Below are 17,500 nucleotides of genomic sequence, written 5' to 3'. Positions count from 1 at the left end.
CATTCACCATTTTCATATAAGAGAGTTTTGGAGGGCCATAAATGGTGCTTTTCAAAGGGAATTACAAGAGCTTTTGATGGTGGGGAATCAAAGTTGTTTAGCTCGCCCGCAGGGGAACCATTGATCTCACAAGAGATGGCTGCAGAGGAGGCCAAACCCGACTGAACACACGCGCGCACACACACACACACACATACACACACACACACACACACATACACACACACACAGAACTGATGAGCCACATGTGCCTCACACACACACACACACACACACACACACACACACACACATATATCCGCACACAACTTTCACTCACTCACCCCGCCCCCCCCCCCCCCCCCCCACACACACACACGTGCACACACACACATTCAACCTCGCATACACAGACACTGCACAGTAACAACTGCATGCTAGCACACACAGAAACAAATGCATGCATGCACTGTATGAGCAGACCGTAGCATTCATGCACACACATCCACTTAGCCACAGCTGCACAACAATCTAGACAGATGCAAATAAAAACATACTCATCCTCTTTGTACTTATGAAAACACACACACACACACACACACACACACACACACACATAAAGTACATACATATGCACACTCGCATACATACATACATACATACATACATACACACACACACATACATGCACAGACACCCGCATATATAGATATGCACGCACGTACCCGCATACATCCATATGCACTCACACACACAAACACACTCACACACACACATTGCGTAATCCAGAGTCCATCCGACAGCAGATAGACATCACCGGCGTGGCTCTGTGTGTGTGAAGCGCACTAAAGCTCGTCTGTAGCCCTGAGTTGCTGACAGCCGTGTGTTAGCGCGGCATTGTGAGTGAGGGCGCTGGCGGAGGCGCTGTGTTTTGGTGGAAGAGGGAACAGTGTGTGTGTGTGTGTGTGTGTGTGTGTGAGGCGCTGTGTTTTGGTGGGAGAGGGGACAGTGTGTTTGTGTGTGTGAGGCGCTGTGTTTTGGTGGGAGAGGGAACAGGCGGGCGTCTTCTGCGAGGCCCCGGCTCTTAATCACGGTGGAAATCCCCTCACTGCCCCAGCATGGCCTTCTCAGACGGAACATTCGCTCATCTTTGGACAGTTGGAGAGAGAGAGAGAGAGAGAGAGAGAGAGAGAGAGAGAGAGAGGGAGAGGGTTAGAGAAACATAGAGAGATGGATACAAAATGTGTAGTTGAGAGGGAAGGAGGTAGAGAGAAAGAGTGCATGAGAGAGATGGATACAAAAAGTGTAGTTGAGAGGGAAGGAGAGAGAGAGAGAGATGGATACAAAAAGTATAGTTGAGAGGGAAAGAGGTAGAGAGAGACAGAGAGAGAGACGAGCTGTCAGCGTTCTGCATTCTGGTTCTGAGTCCAGTCGTTTCCGCGGTAGCCAAGCCTGTGTTTCAGAAGATGAGCGGAACACACGGTCCGTTTGGATTCCTATATAACCGACTGCCTTTATGACATCACTGACACTCCGTTCCTTATGGCACTCATGTTTGTCAACACTGCTGTCCAGCAAAGCACTATGGGAAGGTTTGAGGTGAAAATAAGGGACTTTGGGGATTTAGAGCTAATGGCAGTCTCTCTTTAGTCCGTCTCTTTTAGTGAAGATGGCTGGCTTTGGACAAGGTGCTGATGAGATCTTTCAGGCAAGTCTCACAGTGTCTGAAGCCTGTGTTTGAACCTGATTCTTGCTTGTTTTTTTTCATTCATATCCATCCCTTGGCATATGCTTCATGGGAAGACCTTTCCAGACCTTTTGTTGTCCCACTGATGAATGAAGATTTATTAGCTGAACTTCACATGAAGCAGTGTTTCTCACGGGTGTGACCATATAATACTTTTTTTTTTTTTCCCTCTTCTGAGGTTTCTCTGAGAAAACGACCGTCTGAGACGAGCTGTCTTCTGTAAGTCCAGCTTTTGTCCCATAGTGCGTATGAAATCACAGACATTCATTTTAATTGTTACCAGTATTTTCTAAGCACACAGCAGCAGCATGCTTAGGAAGACTCTCCATTGACATTAGGTTGCAGGAAGAGCTGATTCCAGATCAGCTGAACGTTTCAAATCAAGCCTGTGGAATCCACATCACTGTAAATAATAAGAGACATTGAATTGAGCTAAATGTAAAACTACGGGCACTGACTCTGTACTGTATGAGGGTCAGTAGTATGTCAGAGTCCTAGAGCACTGGTTCTCAAACTTTTCTCAATGAGTTCCACATCAGAGAACAATTCACTCTCCCAAGTGCCACCATTATGAGCAACATTAAATGCAGTAGCGTTACAGTAGCCAATTTAGATATATCTTACATTGTACATAATGTTGCATTGGTTTGTTTTGGTTTGTTTTCAAGAAAGATAAAAACGATTTTAAATGTAATAATTTTTCATTATATAAATATAATACATATTTATGTCATTTGAAGTGATTATTTTGTCTTCAAGAAAAAAAAAACATCTTGGAGACTCCTGGAGTACCACACCAGAGTCTGCGTACCACCAGTTGAGAACCACTGGCCTAGAGGAGGATGATGATGATGAAGGCACAATCTGTAGCCCTCAGATGTGAGAACCTGTTTTGTCTAACAGGGCCTGTGTGTGAGTCACTGAGTCATGTGACACAAGCCAGCAACAAGCTGTGTGGCTGATTGATGAGGTGAAGGCAGAGAGGACAGTTTAATTTTGAGAGGGAGGGCTGTGAATGCGGATATGCGTGAGCGTCACAGGGCAAGCCCAGAGATGTGGGGTGTATGTGTGTGTAACCATCCCAGTGGGAGATTGGGGCCTCCCAATAAACAGCTATAACAACAAAACCACTGGGTTGGTGTCTGTGTGTTCGTGGTTGGAGTGGGGAGTGTGTGTGTGTGTGTGTGTGTGTGTGCGCACAAGATGAGACACAACACTCCCCATTAACTGTAGACGTACAGTAAGGGGACAAGGCCAGCATCAGTGCGGCTAGCATCCTTAAAGGGATAATCCGGAGTGAAATGCACTTTAGATCAATTTTTCGGACTATTGGGAGTACATACGTTGAGTTGACACCAAAATCATGTCATTCGGATGTATTTTGAGAATGTTCGAGTTCACCGTTTTTAGCCAAAACTCGTTAGCCTGGAAGTGACCGGGGCAAATCCTTTCGCTGCTACAAAATGCTATTGGTCGGATAGAGAGTCCAGAATAAATTTAATCGAGTCAGTACCTTTCCGGAAATGTCACTGCTGCAGCTAGCAACGCGTTAACAACATTTTAATAACATTTCCGGAAAGGTACGGACTCGATTAAATTCATTCTGGACTCTCTATCCGACCACATAAAGACGTGGGGATACTTCGGTTTGGCTTTAGGGACCCTCTACTCACCACCACGTAAGTGTAGTGTTGGTTGGAACAGTAGAAGAGGTATAAAAATAGCGTTTTGTAGCGACGAAAGGACTTGCCCCGGTCACTTCCAGGCTAACGAGTTTTGGCTAAAAACGGTGAACTCGAACATTCTCAAAATACATCCGAATGACATGATTTTGGTGTCAACTCAACGTATGTACTCCCAATAGTCCGAAAAATTGATCTAAAGTGCATTTCACTCCGGATTATCCCTTTAAGGCTTGAATCCGTAAAGCTAGCATCGGTGAGATGAACATTCAGAAGGTTAGCATCAATGAGGCCAACATCCAGAAGACTCGAATCCAGAAGGCTAGCATCTGTTTTGTAGCATCAGTGTTTGATGTGTGGCAGTGGACAAGCATACATTGATCATACATTCATCATTGCTTTCAGGGATTCCGAGGAGACTATCAGTGGTATGCAACTATTAGCGTGTGTGAGTCTGAGTGGTTGGAGTGGGGAGAGTGTGTGTGTGTGTGTGTGTGTGTGTGTGTGTGTGTGTGTGTGTGTGTGTGTGTGTGTGTGTGTGTGTGTGTGTGTGTGTGCGCGCGCGCACACATGATGAGAGACAACACTCCCCATCAACTGTAGAATGGGGGACAAGGCTAGCATCAGTAAGGCCAGCATCAATAAGGCTAGCATCTGTGAGATAACATCAGTGTTTGATATGTGGCAGTGGACAAGCAGACACAAGGGGCCTTTTATCATTGCTAGAGACTAGTTATCACTGGCAATTATTAGCAGTGCTAATAGACAATTATAGACAGTATAAGGTGTTTTATTTTTGCTTGTAAAACAAGTTGGATATTGAGAAGAGCTACATCCTCTTCATATTGTATGCTAATTAGATAAAGACTGTAAGAGTTCTGTGGGAAGCGCTTTAAAATTGTCTTTAGAATGATGTACCGTAATTTACCATTAGCCGCGGCTCTGATACATTGATTTTGCAAAATTTCTTCTGCTATGAGATGAATACACGGGGGCAGTTAATATGGTATTCATATGGTTTTGTTTCTTTTAATTGGCATAAAACACTGTCCTGTATACTGTCCATATACACATTGCAGCTAATGCACCGAAAATTACTGTAGCTGGGCATGCTGGATTGGTTAGTTACGTGTTCAGTATGGTGAACCCTTTAACCTTAGTTACGTGTTATTCAGTATGGTGAACTCTTTAACCTTAGTTACGTGTTCAGTATTGTGAACCCTTTAACGTTACATGTTCAGTATGGTGAACCCTTTAACCTTAGTTACATGTTGCTCAGCATGGTGAACCTTTTGACCTTAATTACATGTTGTTCAGTATCGGGAACACAGACTGTAGGCATGGCCAGAGGGGACTGTCCCCAACTGGGATGGCCTCCGGCGGCCATCTTGGTCAGGTCACCACAACCATGGGAACATTTCACAGTTCTACATCACACTGACTAGCACTTTCACAAACACACACACACACACACACACACACACACACACTACATTTCTACATCAAATTGAATAGCACTTTCAAACTGATCTCTAAAGAGAAGCAGGCAATTTAATTTCATGTGTTATCGTATGCCCTTCACAAACAACACATCACACACACACACACACACACACACATACACACACACACACACACACACACACACACACACACACACACACACACACACACACACACACACACACACACACACACACACACACACACACACACACACACACACACACACACACACGTACCCAGCCCCTCCAGTCTTACCGCCTCAAGATTATCTCGGGAACCGTGAACCATGAAAGGGGGGTAATTGGCTGTGGTAAATTGGTGGAAAAGAGGATTTAGAAAGTTTACAAACTGCAGCGGACAGCGGTGAGGCCTCCCAGGGACTCGTTGTGTAAACACACCCCATGTGCGTGTGTGTGTGTGTGTGTGTGCTCGCTCTTGTGCGTGTATGTGTGTTTCTGTGTGTGTGTGTGTGTGTGTGTGTGTGGGTGTGGGTGTGGGTGCGTAGGTGCGTGCATGTGTATAGCGTAACATAACACACCCCAAATTCTGGGTACCGGCCGGCTAGCCAGGCTGGTGCTCGCCAACAGCAAATGCAATGGCAGCTTGCTCCCATTGTACAGGGACATTTGTGGAGGTGGACTGCTCCCATTGTACAGGGACATTAGTGGAGGTGGACTGCTCCCATTGTACAGGGACATTAGTGGAGGTGGACATGGCGCAACTGGTTACAGTGCCCCCATACCACATACAGTACATGTCAGCCTCAGCGGCCGTGGCTCCCATCAGAACCTCTTCTCCACAGCGTGTTCAGGACAGGACGCTTGAGATCATCAAATCATGGTCTACACACAGACACAGACTGGAGGTGTACTGACAAAAGGGGACATTTGAATACTCAAGATTGCTAAAAGAACAAACTCACTCTCTCTGTCACACGCACGCAAAAGAGCTGCAACCATCTATTCTCAAGGCACAAGCACACACCCACATGGATAAATCAATATATATATATATATATATATATATTGTCAGCACACTAGACTCTGTCTCAAAAACAAATAGAAATCATACTCTGAACCTGTTGTCAGGTTTTCATCGTTTGTTGTTTCCATTAGAGGAGTAGAGGGGGAAGATGCCAAACGCAAATCTCTTGACAGACTTCAACTGTTTTTCCATGTCTTATTTTGAAAGCCAACTAAACTGCGGACCATGTTTTTGGAGCGCTTGTAATCATTCTTTTAAAAATATTAGTCATTAGTTGTTCTGCGGGGGGAAATTGTCAGGGGGGTGGGATCCGCAGCCTTGTGATCTGACGGATCTCCACCAGCTCTGGTTCTAGTCATCTTCAAAAGGGGTTCTGCTCAGTGTTCCGTCGTCGGTTCCTGGGCGGACGCGTGAGCAGGTGCTGAAAGTTCCCCTGCCCCCCCCCCCCCCCGCCCTTCCCTGCCCTGTGCGGTTGCTCCGCTGCGCTCGATTTGGAGGGGGGTGGGGGGGGGGGGGGGGGTTGAACTTGAGACCTGGAGGCGCTGTGGTTTATTAGAATGCCCCCTCCGTTGCCTCTACTCTCGCCTGGGCCGCCGCGGGGGCGCAACCAGAGACGCAGGGGCTTACAGCGTACCCACAACCTGTTAAGCAGCCGGGGCTGCACAGGGCTTACAGCGTACCCACAACCTGTTAAGCAGCCGGGGCTGCACAGGGCTTGTGTAAACAAGATGTTTTCCCTACATTTGGTGCAGGTAATAGACGCACACATGGCAGGGTCCTCGCAAAGCCTTTTTGGTTTCTCCGTGTGTGTGTGTGTGTGTGTGTGTGTGTGTGTGTGTGTGTGTGTCTGTGTGTGTGTGTGTGTGTGTGTGTTTGTGTGTGTGTGTGTGTGTGTGTGTGTGTGTGTGTGTGTGTTTGTGTCTTAATAAATGGTTGCAGCTCTTTTGCGTGTGTGTGTGTGTGCGTGTGTGTGTGAGAGAGTGAGAGATAGAGATAAAATGTGTGTGTGAGAGAGAGAGAGAGAGAGAGAGAGAGAGTGTGTGTGAGAGAGAGAGTGAGAGTGTGTGTGTGTGTGTGTGTGTGTGTGAGAGAGATTTTAGGACACATCTGGGATGAAAGCTGTGGGGATGTGTGGCAGCTCAAGCATGGCTCTCAGCAAGTGGATCCAATTTGATTGTGTTTCATGTTTTGCATATCACTGTTTTGTTCCCTTCTTTTTTGTCTTTTGTCTTTCACCCCCAATTTCCGACACAATCTGACGGTGATTCCTCCTCATCTCTTTGCGTTTTCTGGCATCTGATGCAGGGGATTCTTCCTCTTATCCTTGTGTTTGCTTGCGTCTGACAGAGATGATTCCTCTTCTTGTCCTTGTGTTTGTTCGCATCTGACGGAGATGATTCTTCCTCTTCTCGTCACATTTACTTGTGTGTGACGGAGATGATTCCTCTTCTTGTCCTCGCGTTTGTTCGCATCTGGTGGAGATGATTCCTCCTCTTCTAGACACATTTGTTTTTGTGTGACGGAGATGATTCCTGCTCTTCTAGTCACCTTTGCTTGTGTGTGACGGAGATGATTCCTCTGCTTCTCCACACATTGGTTTGTGTGTGTCTTGTGCAGTAGAAATAAAGCGCAGACTCCCCAGACTAATGTTCAATCTTAAAAGATTGAGCTTAGCGTGGTGACAGCCAGACTAAGGTCTGCCCTCTGTTGCAATAAAAACTAATTTTTACAGGGGACCTTCACATGAGCACAACCTCAGGTGGCACCTCATTCAGAACAGAGGTCGATTTGCTTTGAGTAATGATGTTGGAGCAGTTCATGTTATTTTCTCGTTCATCCCAGAACTTCTGTGGCCAGTGTTTGGATAACACCAGTGGTATTGGTACAAACAGCACTTCCTACTTACTGTTCGTAGCCCATCTATCTTAAGAGTCCTTTCCCCATTATGGGAAACAAACAAAGTCATGGTTGGGATCCAGCAAGTAGCAAGTAGTCCTTCATTATGAGTGATTGAAGTGACATAGCTCATATCCAAGCCTATTCCAGTGGAAAGGTGTAATTGTGAGCTAGACAACGTTCTTTTGGTCGTATTCAGAATGTTTCTACTCCCTGAGGACCTTTTTAATTTCTTGTTCTCGCCCTTTAAAATGGTGGTGGCTGACACATCTTGAATGTAGCAAATGCCCATGACTCTTGTGTTGGAGTGTCCCAGAGCCACAAACAAGCAGAGAGCAGAGAGCAGAGACCAAACACCAGAGGAAAAAGTGACTACAAGTGATCACATTATAAACCGAGGTGGTTTGTTTGTTGTCGTTGGTTTTGTCATCAAACACATTCTTTTATGAGTTGTGCGGCCATTTTTAAGACTTTAAGAAGGGCCGACTTCCTCTCCCGTGTCCAATGACTTGCTTGATCATTGCATCATTGTGATTTTTTTTTTCCCCCTCTGTTTTTGAGAAGAGGGCCATAGACACAACCCTCTGGAAGGGAAATGTGTGTGTGTGTGTGTGTGTGTGTGTGTGTGTGTGTGTGTGTATGTGTGGGGAGGGAGGGGGAGGATCTGGGGGTTTGGGGGGGCTCACATGCCATCAGCTCTCCCACCCCGCTGCTCTCTCTCCTGGGTCCGTGCCTGGAGTTGGCCTGGTCGGGCTGAGCCTGGACGACAGGCGACAGTGGTTTCTCCGCTGCGTCGCCGCCTCTGCCAGATGGCACCGTTTGTGACCCAGAGGCAAGAAAGCAATACAAAGGGACGTCTTAAAAGCCCCGAAAAACGCAATCAAAATCTAATTACAAATTAAAAGAGATGGAAAGAAAGATAGCAATCAAAAACATATTCGCTCCCTTGGAATGCTCATAAAAAAGGGGGAAAACACACACACACACACACACACACACACACAAATCTAACGTTTTGAGGGGGACTCTGAAGGTCAGCAAACACACTTTGAAACTCGTTACTGAGTAAAGTCAACCCCAACTCATTGCGTTGACTCACTTGACTTACGTACTTACGGACTCTCGATCACACTTACTCAGGCCTTGACTCACTGAGTCAATGTGTCGACTGAACTTAAAGACCCTCGATTACACTTACTCAGGCCTTGACTCACTGAGTCAATGTGTCGACTGAACTTAAAGACCCTCGATCACACTTACTCAGGCCTTGACTCACTGAGTCAATGTGTCGACTGAACTTAAAGACTCTCGATCACACTTACTCAGGCCTTGACTCACTGAGTCAATGTGTCGACTGAACTTAAAGGCTCTCGATCACACTTACTCAGGCCTTGACTCACTGAGTCAATGTGTCGACTGAACTTAAAGGCTCTCGATCACACTTACTCAGGCCTTGACTCACTGAGTCAATGTGTCGACTGAACTTAAAGACTCTCGATCAAACGTTGCGTTGATGAAATCTTTCACCACTGCTGAGCGCTGGGTACAGTAGCCCCTACTGTACACACGTCCCTGCATGTAACAGCTCTCATTGACGAGCCCCGTGTGCGTCCTTAGTGCGCGCATCACTTTTGAAATGGCGTTTCTGAAAGAGACAGCGACCCAAGGCGTCGCGCTCTGTAAAAAAAAGCGGCGGCGCTTGTGCGGCCGAATGAAACGCGACACGCCATCTGATGTGCCGGGGTCTGCGGCGAGGCGAGGCCACGCCGGCTTTAAAGCGCCTCATCTGGCCTCCTTATGCTCCCCTCTCGCCCAGCCAGCCGGGCCCCCCGTCTGCACTTAATTAGTTAACGAAGCGGAGGCGCACGGGGACGAGGGCGGACCGGCGAGCGAGAGAGAGAGGGAGAGAGAGAGGGAGAGAGAGGGAGAGAGAGAGGGGGAGAGAGGGAGAGAGAGGGGGAGAGAGAAAGAGGGAGAGAGAGCGTGGAGCACAATGAGAACGATGTGGAATTAAAAAGAGTCGGGGAAAAACATGCTGAGGAGGGAGAAAAAAATAAAACAAACAAGAAAAAAGCCCAAAGGAGGGAAGGGAGCGATGGGGGGGGGGAGGGGGGCTAGGGGAAGGAGGGGACTTCAAAAGGAAATGTTCATTCCCGCCCGGCCGTTTGAAGTGAACGTAGGACGAGCGGCGGAGCGGAGTGGAGTGGAGCGGTGGTGGAGCGGCGGGTCCTCTCGCCATATGCTTAAACCCAGAGCGCTCCCCACCAGCTCCTACGCACATAACTCCACTCTCCCTCATCTCATCCCTCTCTCTCATCCCTCTCTCTCTCTCATCCCTCTCTCTCTTTCTTTCCCTCTCTCTCTCTCTTTCTTTCTCTCTCTTTCTTTCTCTTTCTTTTTCTCTCTCTCTATCTTTATTTATCTTTCTCTGTTTCTCTCTCTCTCTCTTCCCTCTCTATCTATCTCTCTCTCTTTCTCCTCTTTCATACTTGTCTCCTTTCTTTCTTCCATATCATCTCATCTCTCTCTTTCTCTCTCTCTCTCTCTCTCTCTCTCTCTCTCTCTCTCTCTCTCTTGTCTCCTCTCTTACTTCTTAGGCCATATCTCTCTTTCTGTCTCATTATACACTTATAGTTTATATCCTGTAAGCATGTTTTTCCCTATTTTGCTTTCTGACACTTACAATGGCATCCTGCTCTTTCATCAGCTCTTCCATTGTGGTAAGTTCAGTTGGCATCACAAAATACACATTTCTTTAGCGTCAACAAAGCAAAACAGTTTTAAAACATAGAGTATGATTTAGATTTAGATAAAATCCCCACACACTCACATGGGTTTGGCAGCCCAACAAACCAGACAGCCCCATCCATCATATTACCCCTCAAACATTCCTCCCTCCTGCCCATGTGCCCCCTCACCACCGTGCCCCTGGCACTGAGAGCGCCTCTGGGATGGAAGCACTGAGACTAGTGTTGTGATTGCTCCCTGGCCTTATTGGCACATACTCGACTCCGCTAGCTGGCATTGGCCAGAGTGTGTGTGTGTGTGTGTGTGTGTGTTAGGGCTGTCAATCTTCCTCTTCATCCCATTCGAATTTCATTCATTATTTAAAAAAAAAAAATGAATTATATACGAATATTTAATGGTCAATTTTGACGTATTAATATTTACTATTTATCTATCGACTCACACTGTAAAAATGGGCTTATGAATTGTCACTGTCACTATGACATCGTAGTTGACTTGTTTTAGCCTATTGTCATACTAGATACTAAACCGCTGCTGCAAACCGAACGCAAATTACAAAGTCTGGGGGAATTAGCAATTTTATTTGAATGCCAAATAAGCTCCTCTTGTCTGTCGAAGTCATATTTTAGTGTGCTGACTGCTGCCATTTCAGTTAGCTCGTTGGCTAGAAGTTAGCTAGCATTAGGCAAACGTTCCAAAAAGACGTAGCCTACTGGCAGCTACAGTATGAATGGCAGACGGTTTTGGCAACATAGCAACAATAAACATTTGACCGAAGCGCAGAGAAAAGGAGGAGGACGCTCTCAGCATAAAAAAACGCGATTGGTGGACACAGCACCTAAACCCAGCACCCTTTTTTTTCTTTTTTTTTAAATCCCATTCGAATTAAATTTTAACATTCGAATAGTATTAATTTTTTGCAAATTCGAATTATATTCGAATACCGAAATTCGATCCAACAGCTCTAGTGTGTGTGTTTGTGTTTGGCTGGGAGGTCATCATACCAGGCATACTGTTGTCTAATATACTGTAATGTGTGGGTCATGTCCAGGTGCCACTTTTGATATTACCTCTATGGCTGCGTTGATGCACAGTTTTGAATTTCCGTCTATATCCAATTTTATAGACTGCGTATTTACATCTTTGTTTGAGAGTGGCCCATATCAGATATCTGTGTTGTTAACATGGTTAACTAATTTTGAACAACAATCCGCATGCGTACTCCATAGGACACCTTTGGTCACCGTAAATGAAAGCAAACAAACAGACGGCACTACAAATGCACAAAATTATCTTGCATTAGGGTAATTCAGTGGCTATTTTCTTACTTTCGTTTCTGAAGTATTTTGAGAAGTCCGCAAAATAGGCTATCTTTTTTAATTTATGTTGAAAAAGTAAGTGGAGAGCCTACCACCTTTAGTGCGATTTTTCCATCTGTTTTCATTTCTACTGGCACTCACGGGAAACTGAAAGCAACATTGTATGTAAGGTTATGCAAAAATGTAGCAGAGCACTTTTAAGCAAACCTGGTATAGCATACCTGTTAGTTACATGCCTGGTGTAGCATACCTGTTAGCATGCCTGGTGTACAGTAGTTGCCTGTTAGCTACATGTCTGGTGTAGTTGCCTGTTAGCTACAGTGAGGAGAAAATTTATTTGATACCATGCTAAAGTTGCCTAAAAAGAGGAATATAAAATCATCAATTGACAATTGATCTTAATGTCTTAATTAAAAAAAATAGTAAAAATAAAACCGCTAAGCACCCCAATTTTCTTTGTGATTGAAGAATGTTTCGTAAAGAAATAAATGTTCTTCCTGAATGCTAGGGGGAAGGAAGTATTTGACCCCCAATGTAACCCTATGGGAATTTAACACATAGGGTTAACATAGGGGCAGGCAGATTTTTATTTTTTAAGGCCAGCTATTTCATGGATTCAGGATATTATGCATCCTGATAAAGTTCCCTTGGCCGTTGGAATTAAAATAGCCCCACATCATTACATACCTTTCACCATAGCTAAAGATTGGCATGGTGCTTTTTCCAGTAGGCCTATTAGCCTGTTTGATGCTCATTGAGCTCAATGCAAATCAACAGGCTAATAGGCCAACTGGAAAAAGCACCATGCCAATCTCTAGCTATGGTCAAGGATATGTGATGATGTGGGGCTATTTTAATTCCAAAGGCCAAGGGAAATTTATGGGGATGCATAATATCCTAGATCCATGAAATAGCTGGCCTTTAAAAATAAAAATCTGCCTGCCCCTATGTTAACCCTATGTGTTAAATTCCCATAGGGTTACATAGGGGGTCAAATAATTCCTTCCCCTAGCATTTAAGGAAAACATTTATCTATTTACGATACATTCTTCAATCACAAAGAAAATTGGTGTCCTTGGCGGTTTGATTTTTACTATTTTTTTTTTAATTAAGGCATTAAGATCAATTGTCAAATGATGATTTTATATTCCTGTTTTAGCATGGTATCAAATACATGTGCTCCTCACTGTACATGTCTGGTGTAGTTGCCTGTTAGCACATGTCTGGTGTAGCCTGTCTGTTAGTTGTAAAGTGTCTTATTTGTCATACTGACAAATGGGACAAATCAAAGTAGGCCACACATAAAACATCTTTTGAAAGCTGAACATTATGAATTGGACTTTTCTAGAATGGGACCAACATTTGGATCTGTTGTGACTCGAGGTTCAGTTGTGGTTCTGCCATTCATGCCGAACTGCTTGCATCTGGTTTGTGATCATGTCCAAATGGTTGGACCAGAGTTATTTGGATGTCACACAACCTTGTCTGCATTTTGTCATAATGCCTCCGACTAGAAATCGTGACTCGATAATCGATTGTATCTAATCTGTGTTTCTGCTGATGCTGTGTCCCTAATGTTCGCTGATAAGACTGGGCCAAAAGATTATATCTCTGGCCACCAACAAATATGTCTGTTGAGGGGTTTTTTTTCCGCCTTATTTTCATGTGGCGTTCAGAGTGGCTATTTTGGCTTTCTTGACCTTGATGATCCCAGTTGTTATCGTTGTGGTCGATCGTTCATCTCGTGTAATTGAATATCGACTTAGAGCCTCGTCTTATTTTCCATATCTTTGAGTATCACATTGGGCTGTTTTGCTCTCTCAGTTTATCAACAACCCCCAACCACACATGCACGCACACACACACACACACACACACACACACACAGTGCTGCTGTGTTTCCCCCTCTCACCCAACGCTGATCCACAGCATAATACACCACTGTGAAGGCCTGCAGCATCCTCATGTCGTTCAGTATGCACTACTGCCTGAAGCGTCTTCATGTCTTTTTCCCCCATTACTCCTGCATGCCCTACTGTCTCTGATTGGCTACTGTATGTACTGGTACTTTACAGTGTTGTTTGATCAGCTGAACTATCAAAATGGCTTCAGGTCAGTCTGTGTTGACAACATGTACTTTAGTCATATCCTCCTTTAGTTTTATCTCAGCAGGCTGCTGTCGTGAGTGGTTGCTTCGTGTCTCCCTCTCCAAGTGACTGCTATTAGTGTCCGGTACTCAGCAGCATTAGCACGTTAGCATCAAATAGCCTGACTGTAGAGCTCCACGTTAGCATCAAATAGCCTGACTGTAGAGCTCCACGTTAGCATCAAATAGCCTGACTGTAGAGCTCCTCGTTAGCATCAAATAGTCTGACTGTAGAGCTCCGCGTTAGCATCAAATAGCCTGACTGTAGAGCTCCTCGTTAGCATCAAATAGTCTGACTGTAGAGCTCCGCGTTAGCATCAAATAGCCTGACTGTAGAGCTCCTCGTTAGCATCAAATAGTCTGACTGTAGAGCTCCGCGTTAGCATCAAATAGCCTGACTGTAGAGCTCCGCGTTAGCATCAAATAGCCTGACTGTAGAGCTCCGCGTTAGCATCATATAGCCTGTTAGCATCAAATAGCCTGACTAGAGCTCCACGTTAGCATCAAATAGCCTGACTGTAGAGCTACAGGGGTAAGGAGGGGGTCGGGGGGTGGGGGCTTTTTGGGGACCGCAAGGCAGGATAGAAAAATTGTATTCCTCAATAGGGATGATTGGGGCGGATTAAAGCGTCTGCTCTCATTAGGGCGATGGGCCATCAACTGCCCCGATGGAATCCATGTGGTTGCCACGGAAATGGCCGCCGGCATGAATCGGGAGAGAGAGAGAGAGAGCGAGCGAGCGAGCGCGCTGTGATGAGAAACCATAGAACAAGGAGGAGGGCAGAGAGAGAGATTGAGACAGAGACGCGAGATTAATTTTGTGAAAAGAACAACGAAACGCTACAGGAAATGAGTGGGGAAGAGGGAGGGGAAGTAGCATACCTTGGTTTGTTTTGGGGGCCGCGCATGAGTGATCGTGCAATCACAACGCTCCTCCGGGAGGCTCCTTACGCGGTTTGCGGCCCGGACCACAGCTTTCATTCCACGACATCAGGGATGACGCGGGTCAGCATCAGGACACGACGCACAGCACGGCACGGCACGGCGCTAGAACAGAGCAGGCCAGAGCCGATTCGGCCACTCACTCACTGCCCCAAGGGTGGCCAGTGAAACTTTTATATTCTGTTTTGAATATCATTTTTGAAGTTTCTTGTTCTGTGTTCAATTACAAAAATGAGTTTGTAACAACAGTGTGTTTGTTTTAAATGTCTGTTTTTATTTTCAATTACCGTACCGACATGCGTTTCAAACAACAGTGTGTTTGTTGAAATGTCTTGTTCTGTTCGATGGCAAAAATAAGTGTAAGCTTGTTTGTTGTTTGAGATGTTGCAACTGTTCAGACAGGCCAAAAATCATTAGTGTCACGTCCAGTTGGGACGTTGTGTATTCCACTTGAACACCCTCTGTGAGCACACACTGTGGTGACTAGCCGTTATTCAGAGTCTTGGACTCCTCTATATGCTTCAGTGTTGACTGTGGCGACTTTCACTTAGCCTGTATGTTGTTGGTACTCGCTGTAGTAGTGCAGTGTGATTTTAGCCTGGGTGTTCCAATTGCAACAGTAGCAAAACAAAATGCGCCGCAAGTACCCGGATGGTGCACTCCTAATAGTCAAAAGTGGAAGTGTGGTGTGATGGACACTTCTCACACTCAATGGATGCCATTTTTGCAACGTAACGGAAGAGGAGGAGCCACCACCACTTGTTCATAGTGTATGAAAGGAGGTGCACTTGGGGTAGTGTGTGATTTGGAGCATACTGATAGTGTATGAAAGGAGGTGCACTTTGGGTAGTGTGTGATTTTGAACATACTGATAGTGTATGAAAGGAGGTACACTTCGGGTAGTGTGTGATTTGGAGCATACTGATAGTGTATGAAAGGAGTTGCACTTCGGGCAGTGTGTGATTTGGAACATCTCGTCCCTTTTCCTTTCATTCTGTTTTTCTCTCTGTTGCATTCTCTGTCTCTTCTTGTCTTGTCTTTTTGCATTGTCTTTCTTTTCTGACTATATTTCTGTTTCATGTTACTTTTGCTTCAGTATCTCTTACTTACCTTTTCTTACTCTCTTTTGTTCTTTACATCACCCCTTTCTTACTGTGTGTGGGGGGGGGGGGGGTGTGTGCATGCATATGGTCTCTGTGTGTGTGCACATGCGTACACGTGCATACATATTGTGTGTGTGTGTATGTGTGTGTGCATATTGTCTACAATTGTCTACAATTGTCTCCATGCGTGCGCGTGTGTGTTTGTGTGTGTGTGTGTGTGTGTGTGTGTGTGTGTGTGTGTGTGTGTGTGTGTGTGTGCATATTGTCTACAATTGTCTCCGTGTGTGTGTGTGTGTGTGTGTGTGTGTGCATATTGTCTACAATTGTCTCCGTGTGTGTGTGTGTGTGTGTGTGTGTGTGTGTGTGTGTGTGTGTTGTACTCTCTGCCGTGTCCTTGATGTGTCCTCTTGGCACTCCCTCGTAGCGTCTGCAGGCCGTTGGATCTCTGCAGGGGGCAATCTGTGTCACCGCACCTCTGATGCATCCCCTCTGCACACACACACACCCTCAGATACACACACACACACACACACACACACACACACACACACACAGTAGGAGAGAGGGTGAGACACACACACCCTCAGATACACACAGGTACGTACACACACACACACGCACACACACAAACCCTCAGATACACACAGGTGCACACACACACACACACACATTCACTTAGGTACACAGACATACAATCACAAACACACACAAACTCAAAAACGCATGCACACAATTGTATCAACGCATTGATACATTCACAAACACAACTTTAGTATGTAGTGTAGTGTATAAATGTGTGTGTGTGTGTGTGTGTGTGTGTGTGTGTGTGTGTGTGTGTATGTGTGTGTGTGTGTATATAAATGTGTGTGTGTGTGTGTGTGTGTGTGTGTGCGCATCCCCAGGTGAAGCAGAGCTCTCTGCGCTCCTACATCGGTGTGGTACCCCAGGACACGGTGCTGTTCAACTCCAGCCTGCGGGACAACATCCGCTACGGACGCGTTGCCGCTAGCGACCAGGAGGTAGAGGAGGCCGCAGAGTCCGCAGATATTCACCAGCACATTCTCACCTTCCCCGACGGTGAGACAAGTAGTAGAGGGAAAGTGTGTGTGTGTGTGTGTGTGTGTGTGTTAGTGTTTATGGTAATGCTGTGTGTTTATGTTTATGGTAATGGTAATTGTGTGTGTGTGTGTGTGTGTGTGTGTGTGTGTGTGTGTGTGTGTGTGTGTGTGTGTGTGTGAGAGTGTGTGTGTGTTTAAGTTTATGGTAATGCTCTGTGTGTGTGTGTGTGTGTGTGTGTGTGTGGTAATGCTCTATATGTCCTCTCAGGTTATGAGACTCAGGTGGGTGAACGAGGCCTGAAGTTGAGCGGTGGTGAAAAGCAGAGAGTAGCCATCGCCCGCACCATCCTCAAGAACCCCCGCATCATCCTGCTCGACGAGGTGTGTGTG

General features: G+C 45.7%; 1 protein-coding gene across 1 annotated transcript in view; it reads left to right on the top strand.

Moving 5' to 3' along the window:
• Positions 1–17,500, top strand: part of abcb6b (ATP-binding cassette, sub-family B (MDR/TAP), member 6b) — a 100,789-nt gene that overhangs the window by 43,228 nt on the left and 40,061 nt on the right. Inside the window, exons 14-15 of the mRNA XM_062535026.1 lie at positions 16,955–17,129; positions 17,379–17,491. Of these exons, the coding sequence (XP_062391010.1) occupies positions 16,955–17,129; positions 17,379–17,491 (288 nt within the window). The remainder of the gene's footprint in view (positions 1–16,954; positions 17,130–17,378; positions 17,492–17,500) is intronic.

This window comes from Sardina pilchardus, chromosome 4, assembly GCF_963854185.1.
Source record: "Sardina pilchardus chromosome 4, fSarPil1.1, whole genome shotgun sequence".
NCBI lineage: Eukaryota > Metazoa > Chordata > Actinopteri > Clupeiformes > Clupeidae > Sardina > Sardina pilchardus.
Note: the sequence above shows the minus strand (reverse complement) of the source record. Positions and strands in the feature narration are given on the sequence as shown.